The sequence below is a fragment of the Lucilia sericata genome, unplaced genomic scaffold, assembly GCF_015586225.1.
Source record: "Lucilia sericata isolate MDLA Ls3-8-SP2 unplaced genomic scaffold, ASM1558622v1 Contig000311F_arrow, whole genome shotgun sequence".
Taxonomy (NCBI): domain Eukaryota; kingdom Metazoa; phylum Arthropoda; class Insecta; order Diptera; family Calliphoridae; genus Lucilia; species Lucilia sericata.
In genome coordinates this window covers 171,446-194,596 of record NW_023994335.1, presented here as the reverse complement: position 1 = coordinate 194,596, position 23,151 = coordinate 171,446, and the positions used below count along the sequence as shown (strand labels likewise).

At 30.1% G+C, this 23,151-nt stretch overlaps 2 protein-coding genes across 2 annotated transcripts in view; one reads left to right on the top strand and one right to left on the bottom strand.

Annotated features, from left to right (window-relative positions):
• LOC119603549 (serine-rich adhesin for platelets) overlaps positions 1-23,151 on the top strand; it is a 265,419-nt gene that overhangs the window by 98,497 nt on the left and 143,771 nt on the right. The gene's annotated exons all lie outside the window — the stretch shown is intronic.
• LOC119603550 lies at positions 14,770-15,515 on the bottom strand. The gene is made up of 2 exons (XM_037955595.1): positions 15,421-15,515; positions 14,770-15,351 (listed from the first exon to the last, which is right to left on the bottom strand). Exons 1-2 carry the CDS (start codon positions 15,493-15,495, stop codon positions 14,776-14,778), a joined length of 651 nt encoding a protein of 216 aa, XP_037811523.1. The 5' UTR covers positions 15,496-15,515; the 3' UTR covers positions 14,770-14,775.

The window sequence follows — 23,151 nt, the reverse complement described above, 5'->3', positions numbered from 1 at the left end:
ATCTCACTAAAATTGTACATTGTGTTCAAAAAGACATTAAAGAAATCACAGGTGAGGAACCGATATCATTTCGCAATCAAAATGTATTTCATAAACTTTGTCATAAATCACCATTATTTGTACAATTATATGTTTGCAATTCCTCATTTTGAACATTTATATACACGTGGACTCATAAACGAACCATTTGACCACCCATATGGCTAAAGTCGTTTTTCTTTTCCTTTTTTTGGTTTTAAAAAATGAAAGGTTTATTTTGTTGTATAAGAAAAATAAAAAATACTTTCCTTATAATAACTAGGTTGGCAGTACTAAACAGTCAATATATATAATTTATTATTTGTTAAATTAAAAAAAAAAAAAAAAACTGCAACAAACTTGTGGCCAACATTCTCATTAAATTCAGGAAATACATGTAAATTTTTTCTTTTTTTTCCATAGACGGTTTATTTTCTGTATTTACTTTGAATACCAGTTCGTAGAGTTTTTTTGGTGTATTTTTGTTTTATTTTGGCAATTCAACGCCCTTGCGACCTAAATTATTGTAACTTGTAAAACATGCCATTAAATAAAGTTAAACTTAAAAGTTTATGCCAATAATTCGATAAGAAAATAAATGCAAAAAACTAAAAAATAAAACTTTAACAGTCAAAAATTCAATATATTATTATCGCTTATAACAGAAAATTGTAGATTATTTAAATGTCTGTGATTAAACTATTTTTGCTTTATAAAGACATTAGTGTAAAACAAAAGACTTAAGCAGCAAACTTTTACTCTTAAGTGTTTGAAAACCAGGAAAATTTCTTAAAGTTTTATAAAAGTTTAAGACACTTTTATGATAAAAATACAAAAAAATGTTTGTCCATTAATTTTTCTTAAAATAAATTTTATGTCTTAAAATATAATTCATTTGAAGCCACAAACAATATTTTAAATATTTAAAAGCAATTTTGTTGATGAAAAATGTTTGATATATGCAAATTTTTTTTTTGGCTCGTGCTTGTTTAATTTTAGTTTTGTTTATTAGTATAGTTTAAACATCAAATAACTATAAGCAAATTATTTAAAAACTCAAGGAAAATTTTTCTTGTTTTTTTCTCTTCTAGTGGTATTTAACAACTATTTATGTTTATTGCTTTTATTGACATTACCGAAAATATCAACTATATTCTGATCTATAGTCTTAACTGTAGACTGATCTATAGTCTTGCCTATAGACTGATCTAAAGTCTTGACTGTAGACTGATCTATACTATACTGATCTTGACTATAGACTGATCTAAAGTCTTGACTATGCTATAGACTGATTTATAATCTGATCTATAGTCTTGACTATAGACTGATCTATAATCTTGACAATAGACTGATCTATAGTCTTGATTATTGACTGATCTATAATCTTGATTTGACTATATATTGATTTATAATCTGGACCATAGACTGATCTATTGTCTTGACTATAAACGGATATATAGTCTTGGCTGATCTATATCTTGACTATAGAGTGATCTATAGTCTTGGCTACAGAGTGATTTATAGACTTAACTATAGCCTGATCAATAATAGTATTACAGATTAATATATAGTCTTGAATATAGAGTGATCTATAGTCTTGACTATAGACTGATCTATAATCTTGACTACAAATTAATCTAGTCTTGACTAAAGACTGATCTATAGTGACTATAGACTGATCTAGAGTCTTGACTATAGACTAATCTATAGTCGTTACTATAGACTAAGCTCCAGTCTTGACTATAGACTAAGCTATAGTCTTGACTATAGACTATTCTATAGTCTTGACTATAGACTATTCTTAGTCTTGACTATAGACTTATCTATAGTTTTGACTATAGATTTATCTATCGTCGTATCTATAAACTGATCAATAGTCTTGACTATAGACTGATCTAGGGTCTTGACTATAGACTCATCTATAGTCTTGACTACAGACTGATCTATAGTCTTGACTATAGACTAATCTATAGTCTTGATAATAGACTAATCTATAGTCTTGACTATAGACTATTCTATAGTCTTGACTATAGACTATTCTATAGTCTTGACCATAAAATATTCTATAGTCTTGACTACAGACTATTCTATAGTCTTGACTATAGACTATTCTCAGTCTTGACTATAGACTTTTCTATAGTTTCATCTATAGACTTATCGTCGTGACTATAGACTGATCTATAGTCTTGACTATAGACAAATCTATAGTCTTGACTATAGACTATTCTATAGTCTTGACCATAAAATATTCTATAGTCTTGACTACAGACTATTCTATAGTCTTGACTATAGACTATTCTCAGTCTTGACTATACACTTTTCTATAGTTTCATCTATAGACTTATCGTCGTGACTATAGACTGATCTATAGTCTTGACTATAGACAAATCTATAGTCTTGACTATAGACTATTCTATAGTCTTGGCGATAGAATAATATACAGTCGTGACTATAGACTAAGCTATAAACTTGACAATAGACTGATATATAGTCTTGACTATAGACTGATCTATAATCTTGATTATTGATATGGTCTATATTCTTGACTATAGACTGATATATAGTCTTTACTATAGACTGATCTATAGTCTTGACTATAGACTGATCTATATTCTTGACTATAGACTGATCTATAGTCTTGACTATAGACTAATCTATAGTCTTGACTATAGACTGATCTCTAACTAGTATATAAATTTTACTGTTGATTGATTTATAGGATTGGCAATAGATTGAGCTATAGTCTTGACTATATATTCTTATATTGCCTTGATACAGATTGATCTATTGTCTTGACTTTATATTAATCTAAAGTCTTGATTATAGATTGATCTGTAAACATATCTATAGTCACTATGGATTAATCTATAGATTAATTTATGGAGTTGACTATATATTGATTTGTATTCTTGACTGATATAAAGTCTTGACTATAATCTGATCTACAATCTTGGCTATATATTGATCTTTAGTATTGACTACAGATTGATCTCTACTCTTGGCTATGTACTGATCTATAGTCGTGACTCTATATTGATCTATAGTCTTGATTATAGATCGATCTATAGTGTTGACTATATATTTATTTATAGTCTTGACTATAGCCTTAACTATAGTCTTGACTGATCTAAAGTCAGGACTATAGACTGATCTATAGTCTTGGCTATAGATTGATCTATAGTCTTGACAATAGTTTCATATATAGTCTTAACTATAGATTAAATTTCCTTGTAGCCCATAAAAAGTAATCTAAGGCTTTAAAAAATCACAATTTCATTTTGCTCTGGTTTAATTACTAATAAAACTTCAACTCTTTAAATCAAAGTGCGTTGTTAAAGACCAAAACTTGCTGTTACTTTTTAAAATGTAAACTTTATAAAAAGAAACATTTTTAATAAACTAAAGTCTAAAATTGCACATGCATACATAGTAGACGTTATTTTAATAACTATTTTTTTTTGTTAAGCACCGGTAGTTAAAGCCAATGAACTCTACTGCAGTTGTAACCTGCTCTTGTAAATTTCAAGGATATCTGGTTAATAAAATTTAAAGACTCCTTTAACTGCATATACAAACCATCAATATTGCTGACGATAATATTGGTGAAAAAAAAAAGACTGAAATAAATATGGTCTACGAAAGAAATACACAAGAGAAAATGAGTTAAACTGTGGATGACTGTTTTAACTTGAGATCGATTAAAATGGGGAAGTAAGTTAAAGAAGGCTGGAAGAGAGAAGGTTAAACAGAAGAAATTAATTTAGTTCAAGTTTTAGCTATTGAAAGCGACTTAAACTAGAGAAACTGAAAAACATACATTTTCAATTATTAATTTCCATTTTCTTTTTAATTTTCTTTGATTATCTGGCCATTGTGAAAACATTTTCAAGGTTTTGTTTTTGAAATGAAATTAACACTATCTTTTGAAAATCATATGCACTAAGATGTATAAAATAACTTTACGCCCTAATAATTTGTTTCATTGTTTGTAACACTTTTCACAAGCTGGTCAGTGATACTTTTGTATTTGAGTTTGAAAAGATTATAAAAATGATGAAAAATACTAAAATATAGACTAAATGAAAAACCGTAAAAATTTATTAATAATAACAATAGTTTTTTTATTGCAAAATGTACAAATTACAATGTATGATTTCCAAAAATGGAATAAATTTAAATGTGATTTTTAAATTTGTAAAGAATTTTGTAACGGTATCAAAAGGCAGGCTGCTGAAAATTTGGTCGTCCATATGGAATGTAATCAAGAAGGCGAATTAAAGTCCCATATTAGGAACTTGTTTTTTGATAGTCTGGAAGCCCTAGAATTGAACTAGAAATGAACTAGTACCGAACTAGAACTGAACTAGAACTGAACTAAAATTGAACTGAACTAGAACTGAACTAGAACTGAACTAGAACTGAACTAGAACTGAACTAGAACTTAACTAGAACTGAACTAGAACTGAACTAGAACCTGAACTAGAACTGAACTAGAACTGAACTAGAACTGAACTAGAACTGAACTAGAACTGAACTAGAACTGAACTAGAACTGAACTAGAACTGAACTAGAACTGAACTAGAACTGAACTAGAACTGAACTAGAACTGAACTAGAACTGAACTAGAACTGAACTAGAACTGAACTAGAACTGAACTAGACTGAACTAGAACTGAACTAGAACTGAACTAGAACTGAACTAGAACTGAACTAGAACTGAACTAGAACTGAACTAGAACTGAACTAGAACTGAACTAGAACTGAACTAGAACTGAACTAGAACTGACTAGAACTGAACTGAACTAGAACTGAACTAGAACTGAACTAGAACTGAACTAGAACTGAACTAGAACTGAACTAGAACTGAACTAGAACTGAACTAGAACTGAACTAGAACTGAACTAGAACTGAACTAGAACTGAACTAGAACTGAACTAGAACTGAACTAGAACTGAACTAGAACTGAACTAGAACTGAACTAGAACTGAACTAGAACTGAACTAGAACTGAACTAGAACTGAACTAGAACTGAACTAGAACTGAACTAGAACTGAACTAGAATTGAACTAGAACTGAACTAGAACTGAACTAGAACTGAACTAGAACTGAACTAGAACTGAACTAGAACTGAACTAGAACTGAACTAGAACTGAACTAGAACTGAACTAGAACTGAACTAGAACTGAACTAGAACTGAACTAGAACTGAACTAGAACTGAACTAGAACTGAACTAGAACTGAACTAGAACTGAACTAGAACTGAACTAGAACTGAACTAGAACTGAACTAGAACTGAACTAGAACTGAACTAGAACTGAACTAGAACTGAACTAGAACTGAACTAGAACTGAACTAGAACTGAACTAGAACTGAACTAGAACTGAACTAGAACTGACTAGAACTGAACTAGAACTGAACTAGAACTGAACTAGAACTGAACTAGAACTGAACTAGAACTGAACTAGAACTGAACTAGAACTGAACTAGAACTGAACTAGAACTGAACTAGAACTGAACTAGAACTGAACTAGAACTGAACTAGAACTGAACTAGAACTGAACTAGAACTGAACTAGAACTGAACTAAACTGAACTAGAACTGAACTAGAACTGAACTAGAACTGAACTAGAACTGAACTAGAACTGAACTAGAACTGAAACTAGAACTGAACTAGAACTGAACTAGAACTGAACTAGAACTGAACTAGAACTGAACTAGAACTGAACTAGAACTGAACTAGAACTGAAACTAGAACTGAACTAGAAACTGAACTAGAACTGAACTAGAACTGAACTAGAACTGAACTAGAACTGAACTAGAACTGAACTAGAACTGAACTAGAACCTGAACTAGAACTAGAACTGAACTAGAACTGAACTAGAACTGAACTAGAACTGAACTAGAACTGAACTAGAACTGAACTAGAACTGAACTAGAACTGAACTAGAACTGAACTAGAACTGAACTAGAACTGAACTAGAACTGAACTAGAACTGAACTAGAACTGAACTAGAACTGAACTAGAACTGAACTAGAACTGAACTAGAACTGAACTAGAACTGAACTAGAACTGAACTAGAACTGAACTAGAACTGAACTAGAACTGAACTAGAACTGAACTAGAACTGAACTAGAACTGAACTAGAACTGAACTAGAACTGAACTAGAACTGAACTAGAACTGAACTAGAACTGAACTAGAACTGAACTAGAACTGAACTAGAACTGAACTAGAACTGAACTAGAACTGAACTAGAACTGAACTAGAACTGAACTAGAACTGAACTAGAACTGAACTAGAACTGAACTAGAACTGAACTAGAACTGAACTAGAACTGAACTAGAACTGAACTAGAACTGAACTAGAAACTGAACTAGAACTGAACTGAAACTGAACTAGAACTGAACTAGAACTGAACTAGAACTGAACTAGAACTGACTAGAACTGAACTAGAACTGAACTAGAACTGAACTAGAACTGACCTAGAAACTGAACTAGAACTGAACTAGAAACTGAACTAGAACTGAACTAGAACTGAACTAGAACTGAACTAGAACTGAACTAGAACTGAACTAGAACTGAACTAGAACTGAACTAGAAACTGAACTAGAACTGAACTAGAACTGAACTAGAAACTGAACTAGAACTGAACTAGAACTGAACTAGAACTGAACTAGAACTGAACTAGAACTGAACTAGAACTGAACTAGAACTGTGAACTAGAACTGAACTAGAACTGAACTAGAACTGAACTTAGAACTGAACTAGAACTAGGAACTAGAACTGAACTAGAATGAATGAACTAGAACTGACCTGAACTGAACTGAACTCGAACTGAACTAGAACTGAACTAGAACTGAACTAGACTGACTGAACTAGAACTGAACTAGAACTGAACTAGAACTGAACTAGAACTGAACTAGAACTGAACTAGAACTGAACTAGAACTGAACTAGAACTGAACTAGAACTGAACTAGAACTGAACTAGAACTGAACTAGAACTGAACTAGAACTGAACTAGAACTGAACTAGAACTGAACTAGAACTGAACTAGAACTGAACTAGAACTGAACTAGAACTGAACTAGAACTGAACTAGAACTGAACTAGAACTGAACTAGAACTGAACTAGAACTGAACTAGAACTGAACTAGAACTGAACTAGAACTGAACTAGAACTGAACTAGAACTGAACTAGAACTGAACTAGAACTGAACTAGAACTGAACTAGAACTGAACTAGAACTGAACTAGAACTGAACTAGAACTGAACTAGAACTGAACTAGAACTGAACTAGAACTGAACTAGAACTGAACTAGAACTGAACTAGAACTGAACTAGAACTGAACTAGAACTGAACTAGAACTGAACTAGAACTGAACTAGAACTGAACTAGAACTGAACTAGAACTGAACTAGAACTGAACTAGAACTGAACTAGAACTGAACTAGAACTGAACTAGAACTGAACTAGAACTGAACTAGAACTGAACTAGAACTGAACTAGAACTGAACTAGAACTGAATAGAACTGAACTAGAACTGAACTGAACTGAACTGAACTAGAACTGAACTAGAACTGAACTAGAACTGAACTAGAACTGAACTAGAACTGAACTAGAACTGAACTAGAACTGAACTAGAACTGAACTAGAACTGAACTAGAACTGAACTAGAACTGAACTAGAACTGAACTAGAACTGAACTAGAACTGAACTAGAACTGAACTAGAACTGAACTAGAACTGAACTAGAACTGAACTAGAACTGAACTAGACTGAACTAGAACTGAACTAGAACTGAACTAGAACTGAACTAGAACTGAACTAGAACTGAACTAGAACTGAACTAGAACTGAACTAGAACTGAACTAGAACTGAACTAGAACTGAACTAGAACTGAACTAGAACTGAACTAGAACTGAACTAGAACTGAACTAGAACTGAACTAGAACTGAACTAGAACTGAACTAGAACTGAACTAGAACTGAACTAGAACAGAACTAGAATTGATTTAGAAAATGTATTCCAATTTTCCATACAAAATTTTCCCATCTTTCCTATTTTTTCACACATTTTTAAAGTGCTTAAAAGCTAAAACTAAATTATCAGCACAATTTTAAATTCAAATTAAATGAGATCTCTCAAGTTTCCCTCAACAAAATTAAAAGTGTTAAACTAACAATTGTTTAGTAAACTATTAACTATGAAACTAATAGAAACAATTCCCACAAATTGTTACTTTGTTTGGGTAAATATTAAATTTATACAAAAGATGACAAGTCAAGTTCGTTTCCTAAATCTTTTGTTTTGTTCGGTCATAAACATAAATTATAAAAAACTAACTGTTTTAACAAAATTAATTCCCTATACCTTTAATGATTTTTATTTCCCCAAAAGTTTAATAATATTTAAACAAAATTTAGACAAAAATGTTTTAATTAAATAATTAAAGGGGAAAACTATCTACATTTTGTTTAAATTACTTATTATTTATATTTGTTTATGTTAACAGTTTTCAAAAAATTTTAATGTCAAGGTTCATATAATAAACTGACAAATAAAAAAACTAAAAAAAGAGAGTTTTTATTAATTATAATAATTTGAATTTTGTTTAAGTAATAAACTAAAAAATTTCACTTTATTAATTTAGTTTAAGTTTAAGAGAAAATTATCATATTTTTATTTAAATTCAGTGTTAATGTTTAACATTTTCTAGACTAAATGTAAATAAATTTTGCAAACCCAAAGAAATGACCACAAGACTTGTAAAATAAACTTTAGCTAAACTAAAAGCCAAAGACTTTATGGTAAAAAAGCAATATGAAAAAAAAAACGTCATCGTCATAAACAAAAGGTGTGTCTTTGTGTTTTTGGAAAAACTATAACAGTATCAGATTTTGTTTATGGTCATAGTTTAATTTTAAACAACAACTGCAAAATAATCATTAAAAGAAAAAAAAAACTTGTAAACTATAAAATGAAAAACTTGTATTAAAACAACATTCACCAAACACCAAAGAAAAAAATACTTAAAGTAAAGTTTTTTAAATATTTTATAAAATAAATTTTAAATTTGTTTTAAAGTTAAAACTATTAGTACCGAGGGTAATGGCAATAGGGTTAAAGAAAATAAAATATATTGCAAATTGGAAAGTTTTTAACTACAAGTGACCAATGTCGTACAAATGGGAATTTATGTTATTCCTGACAAATGCTTGACATTACAATGGTTTAAATCTGTGGCACATATTACAGATTTATATAGTTTATATTGTATTATAATTGTTGAATTGTTAAAAACTTTTTGTTAAAAGGGATATTTGATTTGATATTAAAATTCTGAAGAAATTTTCAAATAAATTTGTATTTTTAGTTCAGTTCTAGTTCAGTCCTAGTTCAGTTCTAGTTCAGTTCTAGTTCAGTTCTAGTTCAGTTCTAGTTCAGTTAGTTCAGTTCTAGTTCAGTTCTAGTTCAGTTCTAGTTCAGTTCTAGTTCAGTTCTAGTTCAGTTCTAGTTCAGTTCTAGTTCAGTTCTAGTTCAGTTCTAGTTCAGTTCTAGTCAGTTCTAGTTCAGTTCTAGTTCGTTCTAGTTCAGTTCTAGTTCAGTTCTAGTTCAGTTCTAGTTCAGTTCTAGTTCAGTCTAGTTCAGTTCTAGTTCAGTTCTAGTTCAGTTCTAGTTCAGTTCTAGTTCAGTTCTAGTTCAGTTCTTCAGTTCTAGTTCAGTTCTAGTTCAGTTCTAGTTCAGTTCTAGTTCAGTTCTAGTTCAGTTTTAGTTCAGTTCTAGTTTAGTTCTAGTTCAGTTCTAGTTCAGTTCTAGTTCAAAAAAAAAAGTTCTAGTTCAGTTCTAGTTCAGTTCTAGTTTAGTTCTAGTTTAGTTCTAGTTCAGTTCTAGTTCAGTTCTAGTTCAGTTCTAGTTCAAAAAAAAAAAAGTTCTAGTTCAGTTCTAGTTCAGTTCTAGTTCAGTTCTAGTTCAGTTCTAGTTCAGTTCTAGTTCTAGTTCAGTTCTAGTTCAGTTCTAGTTCAGTTCTAGTTCAGTTCTAGTTCAGTTCTAGTTCAATTCTAGTTCAGTTCTAGTTCAGTTCTAGTTCAGTTCTAGTTCAGTTCTAGTTCAGTTCTAGTTCAGTTCTAGTTCAGTTCTAGTTCAGTTCTAGTTCAGTTCTAGTTCAGTTCTAGTTCTAGTTCAGTTCTAGTTCAGTTCTAGTTCAGTTCTAGTTCAGTTCTAGTTCAGTTCTAGTTCAGTTCTAGTTCAGTTCTAGTTCAGTTCTAGTTCAGTTCTAGTTCAGTTCTAGTTCAGTTCTAGTTCAGTTCTAGTTCAGTTTAGTTCAGTTATAGTTCTAGTTCAGTTCTAGTTCAGTTCTAGTTCTAGTTCAGTTCTAGTTCAGTTCAGTTCTAGTTCAGTTCTCAGTTCTAGTTCAGTTCTAGTTCAGTTCTAGTCGTTCTAGTTCAGTTCTAGTTCAGTTCTAGTTCAGTTCTAGTTCAGTTCTAGTTCAGTTCTAGTTCAGTTCTAGTTCTAGTTCAGTTCTAGTTCAGTTCTAGTTCAGTTCTAGTTCAGTTCTAGTTCAGTTCTAGTTCAGTTCTAGTTCAGTTCTAGTTCAGTTCTAGTTCAGTTCTAGTTCAGTTCTAGTTCAGTTCTAGTCAGTTCAGTTCAGTTCTAGTTCAGTTCTAGTTCAGTTCTAGTTCAGTTCTAGTCAGTTCTAGTTCAGTTCTAGTTCAGTTCTAGTTCAGTTCTAGTTCAGTTCTAGTTCAGTTCTAGTTCAGTTCTAGTTCAGTTCTAGTTCAGTTCTAGTTCAGTTCTAGTTCAGTTCTAGTTCAGTTCTAGTTCAGTTCTAGTTCAGTTCTAGTTCAGTTCTAGTTCAGTTCTAGTTCAGTTCTAGTTCAGTTCTAGTTCAGTTCTAGTTCAGTTTTAGTTCAGTTCTAGTTTAGTTCTAGTTCAGTTCTAGTTCAGTTCTAGTTCAAAAAAAAAAAGTTCTAGTTCAGTTCTAGTTCAGTTCTAGTTTAGTTCTAGTTTAGTTCTAGTTCAGTTCTAGTTCAGTTCTAGTTCAATTTCTAGTTCAAAAAAAAAAAAAAGTTCTAGTTCAGTTCTAGTTCAGTTCTAGTTCAGTTCTAGTTCAGTTCTAGTTCTAGTTCTAGTTCAGTTCTAGTTCAGTTCTAGTTCAGTTCTAGTTCAGTTCTAGCTTCAGTTCTAGTTCAGTTCTAGTTCAGTTCTAGTTCAGTTCTAGTTCAGTTCTAGTTCAGTTCTAGTTCAGTTCTAGTTCAGTTCTAGTTCAGTTCTAGTTCAGTTCTAGTTCAGTTCTAGTTCAGTTCTAGTTCAGTTCTAGTTCAGTTCTAGTTCAGTTCTAGTTCTAGTTCAGTTCTAGTTCAGTTCTAGTTCAGTTCTAGTTCAGTTCTAGTTCTAGTTCCGTTCTAGTTCAGTTCTAGTTCTAGTTCAGTTCTAGTTCAGTTCAGTTCTAGTTCAGTTCTAGTTCAGTTCTAGTTCAGTTCTAGTTCAGTTCTAGTTCAGTTCTAGTTCAGTTCTAGTTCAGTTCAGTTCTAGTTCAGTTCTAGTTCAGTTCTAGTTCAGTTCTAGTTCAGTTCTAGTTCAGTTCTAGTTCAGTTCTAGTTCAGTTCTAGTTCAGTTCTAGTTCAGTTCTAGTTCAGTTCTAGTTCTAGTTCAGTTCTAGTTCAGTTCTAGTTCAGTTCTAGTTCAGTTCTAATTCAGTTCTAGTTCAGTTCTATTTCAGTTCTATTTCAGTTCTAGTTCAGTTCTAATTCAGTTTTAGTTCAGTTTTAGTTCAGTTCTAGTTCAGTTCTAGTTCAGTTCTAGTTCAGTTCTAGTTCAGTTCTAGTTCAGTTCTAGTTCAGATCTAGTTCAGTTCTAGTTCAGTTCTAGTTCAGTTCTAGTTCAGTTCTAGTTCAGTTCTAGTTCAGTTCTAGTTCAGTTCTAGTTCAGTTTTAGTTCAATTCTAGTTCAGTTTAAAAATGTTTTATTTTGTTAAATATTTTAGCTTTTTTATAGAAAAATTTGTAGAAATATTCCTTTAACATTAAATTTCCTTTCTATTTAAAGAAGTTTTTATGGAGTTTTTTTATTAACCAAATATTCGCCATTCCTACAAATCCTGATTTTCAACTATCCCAAACAATCCAATCGATGCCTCCACCTGACCATGCAGATTAATTAACACCATATAACAGCCATCATCTATGTGTGATGGAAAATTATCCGTTGATATTTGACATTTATCCAAAACAATAAAACGTTTCGTTAGAGGTGGTTCGAATGTCTCAAACATCGGAGCATTTTCGCAGCAATCTTTCAAGCTGTCCATTATATAATCCTTATAAAGGTTATTCATGGCATTCGTAAATCCGTGTTGCTTACAGAATACGGTTGGATTTCGTAGTTTCCATCACAATATTTATCACGATAGAAAGTAGCTTCTATACTAAAACTGGCATTCAAAGGTTGTTTAACATCGATATTACCACTGATCCCATAGTTGCCGCGAGCTATACGAACAATTTCTAGTTCTCCATTTATAAAATCCACATCGCTTGTTTTAAATTCGATATTGGTTAAATCGTAGGTCCAGGTTTTCTAAGAAAAGGATCAAATTATTCAAATTAAAAGTAATGTTTTCTTTAATAATACTACAAACCTGACAGTTTATTATATGCAGTGCCATGCAAAGGATTAAAATTAGAAATATTTTAAAATTACTAAAGGAACCCATTTTGCGTTGTATGAAGTAAAAATTATAAATTACAAAATAAGTTATAATTTATTTGGTTTTTATATGATTTTTTGTTAAATATTAAAGTTATTGTTGTATTTATTATGCATTAATTACATTGATTACATTTCATGTATTTGATTAATTCAATGCTGTATTTCAATGCAACTTTTAATAACTATGTATTAGAGTTGTTTGGTTAGGAGGGAGTAAAGCGATATTTTTGTAAATTTGGGACCATAATTGTGTGCAGCTTTATTAATGAGCTTTAGAGATCTCATTAATTTTGATTTTAAAATTACGGTGATTTTTCGTTTAAGCTTTTAACCATTTTAAAAATTTAAGCAAAAAGTTTTTAGCAAGTTCGGAACAACTTTTAAAGAAAATTCGAATAAATTTCTTGTTCTAGTTCAGTTCTAGTTCAGTTCTAGTTCAGTTCTAGTTCAGTTCTAGTTCAGTTCCAGTTCAGTTCTAGTTCAGTTCTAGTTCAGTTCTAGTTCAGTTCTACTTCAGTTCTAGTTCAGTTCTACTTCAGTTCTAGTTCAGTTCTAGTTCAGTTCTAGTTCAGTTCTAGTTCAGTTCTAGTTCAGTTCTAGTTCAGTTCTAGTTCAGTTCTAGTTCAGTTCTAGTTCAGTTCTAGTCAGTTCTAGGTTCTAGTTTCAGTTCTAGTTCAGTTCTAGTTCAGTTCTAGTTCAGTTCTAGTTCAGTTCTAGTTCAGTTCTAGTTCAGTTCTAGTACAGTTCTAGTTCAGTTCTAGTTCAGTCCTAGTTCAGTTCTAGTTCAGTTCTAGTTCAGTTCGTTCAGTTCTACTTCAGTTCTAGTTCAGTTCTAGTTCAGTTCTAGTTCAGTTCTAGTTCAGTTCTAGTTCAGTTCTAGTTCAGTTCTAGTTCAGTTCTAGTTCAGTTCTAGTTCAGTTCTAGTTCAGTTCTAGTTCAGTTCTAGTTCAGTTCTAGTTCAGATCTAGTTCAGTTCTAGTTCAGTTCTAGTTCAGTTCTAGTTCAGTTCTAGTTCAGTTCTACTTCAGTTCTACTTCAGTTCTACTTCAGTTCTACTTCAGTTCTACTTCAGTTCTAGTTCAGTTCTAGTTCAGTTCTAGTTCAGTTCTAGTTCAGTTCTAGTTCAGTTCTAAATCAGTTCTAGTTCAGTTCTAGTTCAGTTCTAGTTCAGTTCTAGTTCAGTTCTAGTTCAGTTCTAGTTCAGTTCTAGTTCAGTTCTAGTTTAGTTCAGTTCAGTTAGTTCAGTTCTAGTTCAGTTCTAGTTCAGTTCTAGTTCAGTTCTAGTTCAGTTCTAGTTCAGTTCTAGTTCAGTTCTAGTTCAGTTCTAGTTCAGTTCTAGTTCAGTTCTAGTTCAGTTCTAGTTCAGTTCTAGTTCAGTTCTAGTTCAGTTCTAGTTCAGTTCTAGTTCAGTTCTAGTTCAGTTCTAGTTCAGTTCTAGTTCAGTTCTAGTTCAGTTCTAGTTCAGTTCTAGTTCAGTTCTAGTTCAGTTCTAGTTCAGTTCTAGTTCAGTTCTAGTTCAGTTCTAGTTCAGTTCTAGTTCAGATCTAGTTCAGTTCTAGTTCAGTTCTAGTTCAGTTCTACTTCAGTTCTACTTCAGTTCTACTTCAGTTCTACTTCAGTTCTACTTCAGTTCTACTTCAGTTCTAGTTCAGTTCTAGTTCAGTTCTAGTTCAGTTCTAGTTCAGTTCTAGTTCAGTTCTAGTTCAGTTCTAGTTCAGTTCTAGTTCAGTTCTAGTTCTAGTTCAGTTCTAGTTCAGTTCTAGTTCAGTTCTAGTTCAGTTCTAGTTCAGTTCTAGTACAGTTCTAGTTCAGTTCTAGTTCAGTTCTAGTTTAGTTCTAGTTCTAGTTCAGTTCTAGTTCAGTTCTAGTTCAGTTCTAGTTCAGTTCTAGTTGAAGAATATAAGATGGGAAAATGAAATTGTATATATTACAGATGGAATGACATATAATAAAAAAAGTTTTAATGGGATATGATTCAAAATGTTTGAAAAATTTTTATAAAAACTCGGAATGTTTAAGTTCCATTATAGAAATTCCATATTGAGTAGCTTTTAAATTAAAATTTTTTTATTCCAATATTTCCTGTAACAATGCCAAACAAATAATTTTCTCATAAAATTCAAAACGATTAAAATATTAAAACCAATAACTCTTTCTACAGCTAGTTTTCCGGAAAAATTAACTTCAACTTCTCCGTAAACATTTAGATTCACTAAATAACAACCATCATCCACATGTGAGGGTAAATTATCCGTTGAGATTTGACATTTATCGAAAATAATTAAACGTTTCGTTAGAGGTGGTTCGAATTTATCAAATATGGGTGCATCGGTTGTACAATTTCTTAAACTGTCCATTAAAATTCTTCTGTAGAATTTATTCATGCCATCGGCGAACGGTTGTTTGCCCACCGAATAAAGTTGTTTTTCATAATTTTCCTGACAGTATTTATCACGAAAGAAAATCACTTCCATGCTAAACGAATTATCTATGGGCTTTTTAATATCGATAAAACCATTAATGCCAAAAACACCGCGTGCTATACGTAAAACTTCTAGTTCGGCATCAATGAAATCCTTGTCGCTAGTTTTAAAATCAAGTTCAAGTAGTTCATAGGTCCAGGTTTTCTTAGGCGGAAGAAAGTATGAAAAAGTGTGTTATTTATTTTTCAGGATATTTATTGCTTAAAAACCTACCTGGGTGTTAATTATATTTGCAGATTGATAAAGGATTAATAAAAATAAAAATATTTTAACTTCAACTTTTAGCATGTTGTAGTAGAGATAATATGTATGGTTTGACTACCGGAAATTAAATTGTATTTTTTATATATACTTTGTTAAGAAATTATCTGCCTTATTCCAGTTCAAAATTTTAACGTAATCGTATAACTTGAGTTAGAGTTTAAGCTTTTGACAGCTGAGAATTTCGTAATTAACTTTTTCGTAATATTTTCGAAAATTTCATCTATAATACGAAATGTTATTTAATGAAACTCTTTTTTAATTTTGCGAAAAAAAAAAACTTGCTCAAATAACGAAGGGATAATGTTGGAAGTGTTATAGTGCACCAAATGGCTTCCTAGTATTCACGCTGAGAAATTGTTAGCCATTTTTTCTCGAATTGAGCAGAATATTTTATATAAAATAATATAAATTTACTCTACATGTATTTGATTTAATCAACATTGTATGTTATGTTAATAATGAACACAAATACCTAAATTGTCAAATACATAATATATGGGTCTTTCATTAACTTTTTCAATTTCCAAAGTTTTTTCTTATATCTTCTCTGATTGGAAAATATTAAGAAATTTCTAAAAGCTAAATGTTAAAGCTAACTAATGAACCATTAATCCCTAAAGTGCTCTGCAAAATATTCAAAATCAGAAGTCATTAAAATCAGAACTTTTTACAACAACACTAGTTCCAAAATAACTATATATGAATGTGAAATTATTACATTTGAGCAACTGAATACATATTGGGAACATTGGAAAATTTCTGGCAATTTTGAGTTCCAATTTCCCCTCGAGACAGACGTGCAACAATAATATAAACATTTCATGTAATACAAATCAGATATTAATTAAAATAATTATAATTTGTTTATTTTATACACGATTTAAAAGTACAACAAATAATATTACAATAATAATATTAACATTTCTTAAACACTCATGCAACATTATTTATTATACTACGCAGCAAAAACTTCACTTAAGCAGTCATATAATATTGGAGAACTGTTGAAAATACTTAGTGATTGAATAAACAACTACGTTTTTTCCCCCAAAAATATCTGTTTAAAAACGGGTTTTTCCAACTTTTCGTGATTTAAATCGTAATAGAAATGTTCATTTATTATATTCTAATGATTGGTGTCTAACAGGAGTAGTAGACACTTGCCGCCGGTAGTGGGTTATTAATGCTCTGCACTATAACTTCTATATTATTATTTATATCTAACATCACTGCAGTGGTAATATATTCGTTGGTATACCTTAAAGTATACCAGTCGGCTTAGAATCTTCGCTGAAGCCATGTACGTCTGACAGGCTGAACATATAAAGCTTGTGCGCAAAGTACAGGTCGGAATTTTCAAAATAATTAGATGAAATTTGACACATATGTTATTTTTAGGCTCAAGCACGAAACCTATTGAAACAGTTTAATTATCCGTTATTTCACCTAGGCCTCATATCCCAGAAACCTCCGAAAAGGGCCTTGACAAATATCATAAAGATCGGACTTCTAACCTAGATCGATCCTAGCCCCATATAAAAGGTCCCCTTACAAAAATTATTTGAATGTATAAAATTCATCTAAAAACAATAAATTGAGATGAAATTCAGCACAAATAAGTATAATATAAATATAAATCTAATCATGATATATATCAGGACCGGTCCATATTTGCTCATAGCCGCCATATAATGCCTCTACCAGAAAAGTTCTTTTTCGTCTATAAATTGCTGAAGTAATATTCACGCAGGAAAGTTAGTCAGTTAGTTAGATAGTTAGTTAGTTAGTTAGTTAGTTAGTTAGTTAGTTAGTTAGTTAGTTAGTTAGTTAGTTAGTTAGTTAGTTAGTTAGTTAGTTAGTTAGTTAGTAGTAGTAGTTAGTTAGTTAGTAGTTAGTTAGTTAGTTAGTTAGTTAGTTAGTTAGTTAGTTAGTTAGTTAGTTAGTTAGTGTTAGTTAGTTAGTTAGTTAGTTAGTTAGTTAGTTAGTTAGTTAGTTAGTTAGTTAGTTAGTTAGTTAGTTAGTTAGTTAGTTAGTTAGTTAGTTAGTTAGTTAGTAGTTAGTTAGTTAGTTAGTTAGTTAGTTAGTTAGTTAGTTAGTTAGTTAGTTAGTTAGTTAGTTAGTTAGTTAGTTAGTTAGTTAGTTAGTTAGTTAGTTAGTTAGTTAGTTAGTTAGTTAGTTAGTTAGTAGTTAGTTAGTTAGTTAGTTAGTTAGTTAGTTAGTTAGTTAGTTAGTTAGTTAGTTAGTTAGTTAGTTAGTTAGTTAGTTAGTTAGTTAGTTAGTTAGTTAGTAGTTAGTTAGTTAGTTAGTTAGTTAGTTAGTTAGTTAGTTAGTTAGTTAGTTAGTTAGTTAGTTAGTTAGTTAGTTAGTTAGTTAGTTAGTTAGTTAGTTAGTTAGTTAGTTAGTTAGTTAGTTAGTAGTTAGTTAGTTAGTTAGTTAGTTAGTTAGTTAGTTAGTTAGTTAGTTAGTTAGTTAGTTAGTTAGTTAGTTAGTTAGTTAGTTAGTTAGTTAGTTAGTTAGTTAGTTAGTAGTTAGTTAGTTAGTTAGTTAGTTAGTTAGTTAGTTAGTTAGTAGTTAGTTAGTTAGTTAGTTAGTTAGTTAGTTAGTTAGTTAGTTAGTTAGTTAGTTAGTTAGTTAGTTAGTTAGTTAGTTAGTTAGTTAGTTAGTTAGTTAGTTAGTTAGTTAGTTAGTTAGTTAGTTAGTTAGTTAGTTAGTAGTTAGTTAGTTAGTTAGTTAGTAGTTAGTTAGTTAGTTAGTTAGTTAGTTAGTTAGTTAGTTAGTTAGTTAGTTAGTTAGTTAGTTAGTTAGTTAGTTAGTTAGTTAGTTAGTTAGTTAGTTAGTTAGTTAGTTAGTTAGTTAGTTAGTTAGTTAGTTAGTTAGTTAGTTAGTTAGTTAGTTAGTTAGTTAGTTAGTTAGTTAGTTAGTTAGTTAGTTAGTTAGTTAGTTAGTTAGTTAGTTAGTTAGTTAGTTAGTTAGTTAGTTAGTAGTTAGTTAGTTAGTTAGTTAGTTAGTTAGTTAGTTAGTTAGTTAGTTAGTTAGTTAGTTAGTAGTTAGTTAGTTAGTTAGTTAGTTAGTTAGTTAGTTAGTTAGTTAGTTAGTTAGTTAGTTAGTTAGTTAGTTAGTTAGTTAGTTAGTTAGTTAGTTAGTTAGTTAGTTAGTTAGTTAGTTAGTTAGTTAGTTAGTTAGTTAGTTAGTTAGTTAGTTAGTTAGTTAGTTAGTTAGTTAGTTAGTAGTTAGTTAGTTAGTTAGTAGTTAGTTAGTTAGTTAGTTAGTTAGTTAGTTAGTTAGTTAGTTAGTTAGTTAGTTAGTTAGTTAGTTAGTTAGTTAGTTAGTTAGTTAGTTAGTTAGTTAGTAGTTAGTTAGTTAGTTAGTTAGTTAGTTAGTTAGTTAGTAGTTAGTTAGTTAGTTAGTTAGTTAGTTAGTTAGTTAGTTAGTTAGTTAGTTAGTTAGTTAGTTAGTAGTTAGTTAGTTAGTTAGTTAGTTAGTTAGTTAGTTAGTTAGTTAGTTAGTTAGTTAGTTAGTTAGTTAGTTAGTTAGTTAGTTAGTTAGTTAGTTAGTTAGTTAGTTAGTTAGTTAGTTAGTTAGTTAGTTAGTTAGTTAGTTAGTTAGTTAGTTAGTTAGTTAGTTAGTAGTTAGTTAGTTAGTTAGTTAGTTAGTTAGTTAGTTAGTTAGTTAGTTAGTTAGTTAGTTAGTTAGTTAGTTAGTTAGTTAGTTAGTTAGTTAGTTAGTTAGTTAGTTAGTTAGTTAGTTAGTTAGTTAGTTAGTTAGTTAGTAGTTAGTTAGTTAGTTAGTTAGTTAGTTAGTTACAACTTAAACACCTTGTAAACCTTAAGATTATAGCAAACATACGGACAGACAGACGGACATTGCTTAATCGACTCCGCTATTACAGACTTATACATACCCTTCTCACCGAGGTGAAGGGTATAAAAATCTCCATACAAAATTAGATTTATAAACCGTTGATAAAATGAAATGTTATTCATGAAGCCTTTAAACTGCCTAAGTATTGAACTTCTCGCACATTCTGACCTAATAATAGCAAATAACTATTATCGACTTAGAATATTTTTGCACAAAACTAGTCCTATGATTATTTGGATTTTGAGGAAATACTAATAATGATAAGAATTAATTGTAATCATTAAAAATCTGGTAATTAGTTGCAATTTGACAAAAAAATATATGTTAATGTCAATCACTTTTAAACAAATCCAATTTACAAATGATAACGTAGTTCAGCTATATAAATACATTTAAAAATTTACAACAAATAACAAAGCTATTGTGTTTAAAATCTTTTAAAAGGACGGTCAAATTTTAAAATAATGAAAAGTAAATGTAAAATTTTAAAAGCGCAATTACCAAGTAAATTAGTTCTACTTTATCTGTTGTTAAATACAACTGTGATTGGGGCAGAGAAAAGAAATTTTTCCTTAGAATTGCTGGATGTTAGCTCTGAAAGTAGTAATCCTGATATTTGTGCTTTAAATTTTGAAATTGTACGAGTACAAAGGGGTGTATTTGTTATGAATGGCTTTGTGGATTTAAAGATGGATATTGATGACAGCACTTTATTTGAGGGCTTTTTATATCGCAGCAATACGGTGCGTAATGAGTTTCATAAGTTACCCATGGAAATGTCTAATGAAACTTTGACAGCGACAGTGAATACATTTTATAAGACCTATTTAATGAATGATATACAGGAGTGTGCTACAAATATGCCATTTTTGGAGGAGGAATTTGTGGCGCCACTTACTAAACGTTATGTAGAGATTAAAAATTGTACTATATCAAATGATAGTTTGCCATCGCATATGGCAGAGGGTCTCTATAGATTGTTGTTAAAAATTCATGGTCTTGTAGAGGTGGTATTTGAGGTGTATTTTCAAATTGAAGAGGATGATTAGTTTTAAAGTGTTTTTTTAATAAATATATAATGACTTAACATTTACCAAACAAATTACAAAACTATTAACTCTGTTTGACTTTCATTTAATTAAACGAACAAAAATATATAAAATAAATTAACATATAAATGAAAAAAAATGTTATTAAATATATTATACATTTCAACAAAACTAATAACAACATAATGATGTATTACTTATAAACAAAAATTTACATAAATTTCGCATATTTTATAAGTTTTTCATTGCAATCAAAGCAGCAACCGACAAAAATTGAAATTAAAATAAATTTATATTTGCATAAATTTTTGAAAGAAATCATAATAAACAATTTCGAACAGGAAATTAAGATATCATTACAAAAAGAAAAACAAACTTTATGAGACAAGTTTTTCTGTGAAGAATTGCAAATTACTTGTTCACAAAACAAAAGACTTAAGAGACAAACCTTGTTGGTAAAACTGAAAAACAATGTTTTATGGATCCTCCATAAATCCAGTTTTTATTTTGTGCTTTATTTCAAAACAATTGTTATAATTACAATTATTTAAAACCTCCATTACTTTAAACTTTTAATAATGTTAAGTTTTTCTTTTATTACACTTTGCTTACAATTGCTTACCGCCAAACGACCTTGATAAATATCAATATTGTCTAATGTTAAAATATATATTTTTGCTGGTTCTTTTTTTCTAAACATTTATTGCAAAATATTTAACAGCTACAACAGTAACCAAAAAAAAAAAAAAAATATTGTATATTTAAAAAAATGTAAATAACCAGAGCAACTTGTCTTATCTGTTTTCAGTATTTTTTTTTTTTTTTGCATTTATAGCAAATCAATTGTATGTTAGTTGTGCTGAAATAATTTTTTATTTATAAAAGTAGTGCAATGTAAAAAATCTGGTTTTAACATTTAGAAACAGACAAAAAATAAAAACAAACAAAAAAAAATCAAATCCAAATAAAATAAAAAAGTCTTACCTAAAATGCAGGTGGTATTGTTTCTTAGTAATAAATTATAAATTTATGCATATTAGCTAAGGTTGACCGATATTTAGATATACTATTAAAGGAGACAAAAAGGATTTTTCATAATATTAGATCACTGCTAGACCAGACTATAAACTAGACCATAGACAAGACTATAGACTAAACTATATACTAGCCTATAGACTAGACCATAGACTAGACTATAAACTAGATTATATCCTATATACTCGACTATAAACTATACAAGACTATAGAATGGACTATAGACTAGACTATAGAGACTATAAGCTATACTATACAACAAACTATAGATTAGACTTTAAACTACACAAACGACTAGACCATAGACTATACTATAAACTATAAACAAGAATATTAAGAATATAGACTAAACTATAGACTAGACTATGGGCTAGACTATAGACTAGACTATAGGCTAGACTATAGACTAGCCTATAGACTAGACTATAGACTAGACTATAGACTAGACTATAGACTAGACTATAGACTAGACTATAGACTAGACTATAGACTAGACTATAGACTAGACTAGACTAGACTATAGACTAGACTATAGACTAGACTATAGACTAGACTATAGACTAGACTATAGACTAGACTATAGACTAGACTATAGACTAGACTATACTAGACTATAGACTAGACTATAGACTAGACTATAGACTAGACTATAGACTAGACTATAGACTAGACTATAGACTAGACTATAGACTAGACTATAGACTAGACTATAGACTAGACTATAGACTAGACTATAGACTAGACTATAGACTAGACTATAGACTAACTATAGACTAGACTATAGACTAGACTATAGACTAGACTATAGACTAGACTATAGACTAGACTATAGACTAGACTATAGACTAGACTATAGACTAGACTATAGACTAGACTATAGACTAGACTATAGACTAGACTATAGACTAGACTATAGACTAGACTATAGACTAGACTATAGACTAGACTATAGACTAGACTATAGACTAGACTATAGACTAGACTATAGACTAGACTATAGACTAGACTATAGACTAGACTATAGACTAGACTATAGACTAGACTATAGACTAGACTATAGACTAGACTATAGACTAGACTATAGACTAGACTATAGACTAGACTATAGACTAGACTATAGACTAGACTATAGACTAGACTATAGACTAGACTATAGACTAGACTATAGACTAGACTATATGCTAAACTATGGACTAGACTGTTGACTAGTCCACATACTAGATTATAGACTGTACTATAGACTATAACCAAAAAATAGACTATAGAATAGACCAGAGTCTTTAGGCTACAATATAGACTAAACTATAATCTAGATTCTGGTATAGACTATATACTAGATAACAGATTAAATTAAAGACTAGAGGATAGACTAGTCTAAGGATTAAACTACAGGCTAGACCATAGACTGGACTATAGATTAAATTATAGACAAGACTGCCTAGTGTAGGGTATTGAATTTTATTTGTATTATGTTTATATTTTGTTATAACAATAGACGCAATAAAATTTTTTCTAAAAATATTATTTTTTTTTTTTTGTTAAATAAATCTTATGTCTGATTTAATATAAACAATTTTGTTTAACACTCTTTAGCGAATATGGGTGTTGTTAGATTGTAAAATTATTAATAATAAAAAAAATCTTTTGCAAGTAATTGTTGAATATGTTTAAATAACCGTTGGCTATTTGTATATAAAATTGAAAATGAACTGGGCTGAAGCAAAAAAAAAACCGC

Excerpts from the sequence above, each read along its gene's own strand:
- LOC119603550 (XM_037955595.1), bottom strand. The coding sequence starts at position 15,495 with ATGCTAAAAGTTGAAGTTAAAATATTTTTATTTTTATTAATCCTTTAT. Across the intron at positions 15,352-15,420 it reads CAAATATAATTAACACCCAG|AAAACCTGGACCTATGAACT; the intron begins GTAGGTTTTTAA and ends CTTCCGCCTAAG.